The 6,000-nt window shown below is 34.4% G+C and overlaps 1 protein-coding gene across 1 annotated transcript in view; it reads right to left on the bottom strand.

Moving 5' to 3' along the window:
- LOC107564613 (mucin-5AC-like) overlaps positions 1–6,000 on the bottom strand; it is a gene marked incomplete at its 5' end in the record, with an annotated part of 37,396 nt that overhangs the window by 18,688 nt on the left and 12,708 nt on the right. Inside the window, 3 exons of the mRNA XM_016249739.1 lie at positions 1,278–1,336; positions 2,553–2,681; positions 5,295–5,451. Coding sequence (XP_016105225.1) covers positions 1,278–1,336; positions 2,553–2,681; positions 5,295–5,451 — 345 coding nt within the window. The remainder of the gene's footprint in view (positions 1–1,277; positions 1,337–2,552; positions 2,682–5,294; positions 5,452–6,000) is intronic.

Here is a 6,000-nt window from a genome sequence, read left to right as displayed (position 1 = left end):
CCTGTTGTTGTAGATGGTGGTGTTACAGTAGTCGTGGTAGTTGTTGTAGGAGTCGTGGTTGACACTGTTGTAGTTGTAGAGCTAGCAGTAGATGTTTCTGTTGTTGTAGATGGTGGTGTGGTAGTAGTTGTGGTTGACACTGTAGTAGTTGTAGAGCTAGCAGTAGATGTTCCTGATGTTGTAGATGCTGATGTTACAGTAGTCGTGGTTGTTGTTGTAGGAGTTGTGGTTGACACTGTAGTTATTGTAGAGCTAGCAGTAGATGTTCCTGTTGTTGTAGATGGTGGTGTTACAGTAGTCGTGGTAGTTGTTGTAGGAGTTGTGGTTGACACTGTAGTTGTTGTAGAGCTAGCAGTAGATGCTTTTGTTGTTGTAGATGGTCGTGTCATGCATTCAGTTCTGTTTGGTTTCTCACAGGATATTTTTTTTTCAATTTCCTGTCCTTGGCCATCTGTTCTGGCTTGGCTGTTGTCAAACCACTCTGACCATTGACACAAAGGTATTTTAGTTTGTGTAGTAGTTGTAGAGGTAGTAGTAGATGTTCCTGTTTTTGTAGATGGTGGTGTTACAGTACTAGTGGTAGTAGGAATTGTGGGAGTTTTAGTGTATGTTATTGTGTTGCAACATTTTACACGAATTAGATGATTATGGCAAATTTTAAATGAATTTTCTTTGTTTGAACAAAACAGTCCATAAGATGTATTGCACGACACTACTTGATTATAATTCCAGTTATTGCCTGTGTAGTTTATTTTTTTATAATTTGTCATGCATTCAATTTCTTCTGGTATATCACAGGATATTTGTTTCTCATTCCTCAATTTTCCGATGGATTCAATTTCCACTCCTTTGACATCTTTGCTGGCTTGGCTGTTGTCAAACCACTCTGACCATTGACATAAAGGTATTTTAGTTGTTTTAGTAGTTGTAGAGGTAGTAGTAGATGTTCCTTTTGTTGTAGATGGTGATGTTACAGTAGTAGTGCTAGTAAGTATTGTGGGAGTTGTAGTGTTTGTTATTGTGTTGCAACATTCTACACGCATTAGCTGATCATGGCGACACTGTGGTGACACTGTGGTAGCTGTAGAGCTAGCAGTAGATGTTCCTGTTGTTGTAGACGGTGGTGTTACAGTAGTCGTGGTAGTTGTTGTAGGAGTTGTGGTTGACACTGTAGTAGTTGTAGAGCTAGCAGTAGATGTTCCTGTTGTTGTAGATGGTGGTGTTACAGTAGTAGTGGTAGTTGTTGTTGTAGTCGTAGTAGTGTAACATTCTTTAACACAAGTCATGGTTTCATCCAATAGATATGGAGTGTCTGGAGGGCACTGAGGAAAACATCCTGTGCAAATAATTAAGAAAATTATTTTGGTGATGCACAGACAAGGCAAATATATATATATTAGGGATGGGAAGATTCCCAGATTCGCTCGGCGCAAAAGTTAACGAAGCGATGCATCAGTTTAAAAAGTGCGCATCGGCTACATGTTGGCACTTATATCGCGATGCATCATTTCTAACATATTTTATATGTAATAATATTGTATTGTAATAATAGTTAAATCAAATGTAAGCTAGTACAGTAATAATTAATTACTAAGCTCAAACGAGTTAACGTGTGTTTCTTATAGCAGTTGAAATATAGTAATTTTATGTATTATATATTTTCATTTTTAATTCAGTGATTTTAACTTTTAATTTAGTTATTTTAATGCTTTAAAGAGCAATTTTAGATTGTAATGTTTTGCTATCTGTTCTGCAAACTACAAAAGGTACAGCTGTAATAAAACCAGAGAGAAAGGCTGCATGGCTAGAAACTGTAAAAAAAAAAGTCAAATAATAGTATGTGAGAGAGTCAGTGGTAATATCGTTGGGTTCCTATTGGTCAGTGTTAAAGGAACTTAGCTTAGTCTGACAGTTAGCCTGCTTATGACCAGGTCAGTTTCCCAGCATAAGTTGACTAGCTTGATCTAGGTCCATGCTAAATTTGCTTTATGGAACCAAATCATTTGACAATGAGTCAAACTAACTGAAATAAGCTGGCTTATTTTATAAACTTGTTTTATGAAACAGGCCTTGAGGCATTAAAAGTGATCATATTTTCTCCATTGCATCATATTGCATCGAATCGCATTGTGTTGAATCGAATCGAATCGAATCGAAATCAGATCGCACTGCATCGTAATAGGAGTGAATCGTATCGCATCGTATCGCATCGGTAGCTGCTTCATATGTATCTTTAATGTATCGTATCGTTGGCTATGCATCGAGATGCGTATCGTATCGGCCTGAGTCATGAGATGCACATCCCTATATATATAATGGCAAATAAATATATATATATATATATATATATGGCAAATATATATATATATGCCTTGTCTGTGCAAAGGCAAACAGTAAATGTAAGTAAACAGATAAATAGGGTCCTTAAAATATAATTTGATGTTAACAAGTTAGCAATGTCAGCAAATTCATCTTTTTTAGCCTTCATGAAGTCTGCAAGCTTTGATACAGTCTATAAAACAGACAGAGTATTAAAAAAAAATTACACCGACCTTCAAGTAGAGGAATTTGATCAGAGCAAGTTCGTGAGGGGTTTTTGCAGGTTCTCAGGCAGGGTTGTCCACAGGATTTATAGTGCCACTCACACTTTCCCGGAGGGTTGTAGTAGTCACAGAATAAGGCTGCAAAAACAACCACTTGTGTCAGTACAATGAAAATATTTATAGTAGACATCAAATCAAAGAAGTTTATTTAAAGTGTTAGTTCACCCAATAATGAACATTCTGTCATTAATTACTCACCCTCATGTCGTTCCAAACCCGTAAGACCTTCTTTCATCTTCTGAACACAAATTAAGATATTTTTGATGAAATCCTTTCTGACCCTCCACAGACAGCAACACAACAGAAATGTTCCCAGGCCCAGAAATGTAGTTTCGTAGGACATCGGTAAAATAATTCATGTGACATCTGTGGTTCAACTGTAATGTTATGAAGCTACAAGAATACTTTTTGTGTGCAAAGAAAACAAAAATAACAACTTTATTCAACAATTCAACGTCGTGGTACTCTCAATAATGGTGGAAGATGGTAACTCGGGGGAGAAGTATTGTTGAATAAAGTTGTTATTTTTGCTTTCTTTGCGCAAATAAAGTATTCTCGTAGCTTCGTAAAATTACTTTTGAACCACTGATGTCACATGAATTATTTTACCAATGTAATTACTACGTTTCTGGGCCTGGGAACATTTCAGTTGTGTTGCTGTCTATGCAGGGTCAGAAAGCTCTCAGATTTCATCAAAAATATCTTAATTTGTGTTCTGAAGATGAACAAAGGTCTTACAGATTTGGAACTAGGGCTGCAACAAACAATTATTTTGATAACTGATTAAACTAACAATTATTGGTATGATTATTTCACTGATTAATCAGTAGACTTTGATTGATTATTCAGTTTTTGCAATGTTAAAATATTGAGTTATACATATTCTAACAAATAAATAAAGGTAATCACTTCAGCTTTTGAAAATCATATTATGTAATTACAATTATTATACAATTAATTTATACAAATAAATATATTTGGCACAAAATGAGATGACAGACAGAGAAACTCTCTCATTCACCATTTAATTAGCCATATTCATGATTTAACACCGCTGTCAGTTTTTGATGTGTTTATTTTGTTATTGAGAGGAAAGCATGCAGCATATGTTTACATAATCATCCAAACTTCACTCAGCAGCTACAGCTTCGGTTCTGCTCCGTTTGCTCTGAAGCGCTGGGTCTTCTCTTGAATTGCACCAGGAGGGCTGAATTACAGTCTTGTGCTACAACACTACACTGGTCAAACCGCATTATTGTAGGCTCCTACATTAGGTCATATGAGATCAAATGACTACTTGACAACAAAAATATTTGTCGACAATTTTTTTTGTCGATAATGTAGACTAATCATTTTAGCCCTATTTGGAACGACATGAGGGTGAGTAATTAATGACAGAATTTTCATTTTTGGGTGAAATAACTGTTCCAATTTGTAGAAGAGAAAAATAAACACTTACATATAGTGTGTTGTGTATGTTTAACCCTCAAGCACCCTTCGTTTTTTAAAAATAAATGTCATACCACTAGCTTCGATCAATAAAAACAATAAATTTATGCATTTTTTGTGAATTTTGGTGGGGTTTTTTTTACATTTATTTACCTCTAATGTACCCTATTTTATGTAAAATATGCTTATTTTTTGTTCTGTTAAATATTAGGCCTACTTAAAAAAACAAACAAAACTTATTCCAGTAAATCCAGACAGCCTAAACATCTGGTGACACATAATAATATAAAAAAAATCAATAGCCACTATTTGGCTGTAGTACTCAATGGCTGCATATAGGCTGAAATCTATATAAACTATTGTTTTAACGAACTTAAACTCTTAAGTTTGAGATTATATCACAAGTTAAAATTGTAGAATTAAAAAAAAAATGTGTTGGGTGAGACTATACAAAGATGCCAAAATATGCTTACAGAATACTGACAAATTGGTTACACTTTATTTTAAGGTGTCCTTGTTACAGTGTAATTATACATTTAAGCACTGAGTAATATTAATTAACTACATGTACTTACTATATGGTTATGGTTAGGATTAGGGTTTGATTTAGGGTTACTTGTATGTAATTATGCATAATTAATTAATTATAATAATAAGTACATGTAAAATGTGTAACAAGGACACCTTAAAATAAAGTGTTATCGATAAATCTGACCATGCTATAAGGAAAAGACAAAGTAGAGGACAGAGTAATCATTTATTTCTAACAAAAAAAAATCTAATTTCAATTCATCTAAAAAAGTAAAATGGTACCAAATGGTACCAAACAGGAAAGAATAAACGATAAACCTAGCAAGTAGCATGTTTCAGATATGTTTTGTTTGGAATCATCAACAAATTTTGCAGTAGGACATTGATCTGACTTTGAGTGTGTGTGTGTGTGTGTGTGCGTGCACAGTGGCTGATTGGCACATTAAAAAAAATATACTCTCTCTATTTTTTATATTTGATAAAAAAAAACTCCCATGATTTCACACTGCGTCATCAAACTACACCTTTGATTCTTTGTTTGTTTTGAATACGTGCCCTCTAGTGGCGAAAAATTACATATTGTGCCTTTAAGGAAACTATTTGAAAAAAATAAATAAATAAAGATTTTGCCCACATTTGTTCTGAAGGATGCTTGAGGGTTAAAGGCAATAGTAAAATATTAACTGACATTTAGGAAATATTAGGACTTACGGCAGATGCTTGGGCTCCGCCATGCCACACAAGCTCCTTTTTTACGGCATTCAGCAGCGTAAGCTGCCACTGCAGTACAGAAACAATCACAGTCACCCCCAGTGTCACATGCACAGGTGTCCTTTACACAGGCATCATAGTATAGTCCAGAATCCACCTAGGAGCAAAGAAACAGATCATTTCATAGGTTCTATCATGTTCTTCTTCATGTCACATTTTTCTTGATTTTCTTCCTCTTGGTTACTGTTAGTAGATATATCACGTTGAATTAAGTTAATATAAGATATTAAAGGGATAGTTCCCCCGAAACACCCATTCTGTCATCACTCACCCTCATACCAAGCATGTATGACTATCTTTCTGCTACAGACCACAAGAAGATTTATTGAACAATGTTTCAACTGCTTTTGTACATAAAAAAGAAAGTCTTTGGGGTCCATAGAAACACTGAACCCCACCAATTGTCACTGTATGGATGGGGGAAAAACTAATTTTTTTTTTCAAATTATCTTAATATTTTGTATTCCAAAGATGAAAGATTTGCAGATTTGGAATTTGGAATGAGTAAATTATGACAGAACTTTGGGTTAACTATCCCTTCAATAATAAATAAACTATTTTTTAAAATATATTTATGTATTTATTTATTAACTAAACCAAAGATGGCTGAATATGTCAAATAATCTCTTATGTACAGACAAAGAGT

Source organism: Sinocyclocheilus grahami, unplaced genomic scaffold (assembly GCF_001515645.1).
Source record: "Sinocyclocheilus grahami isolate Dianchi unplaced genomic scaffold, SAMN03320097.WGS_v1.1 scaffold950.1, whole genome shotgun sequence".
Classification (NCBI taxonomy): Eukaryota; Metazoa; Chordata; class Actinopteri; order Cypriniformes; family Cyprinidae; genus Sinocyclocheilus; species Sinocyclocheilus grahami.
This window is presented reverse-complemented; position numbering and strand designations above follow the sequence as displayed.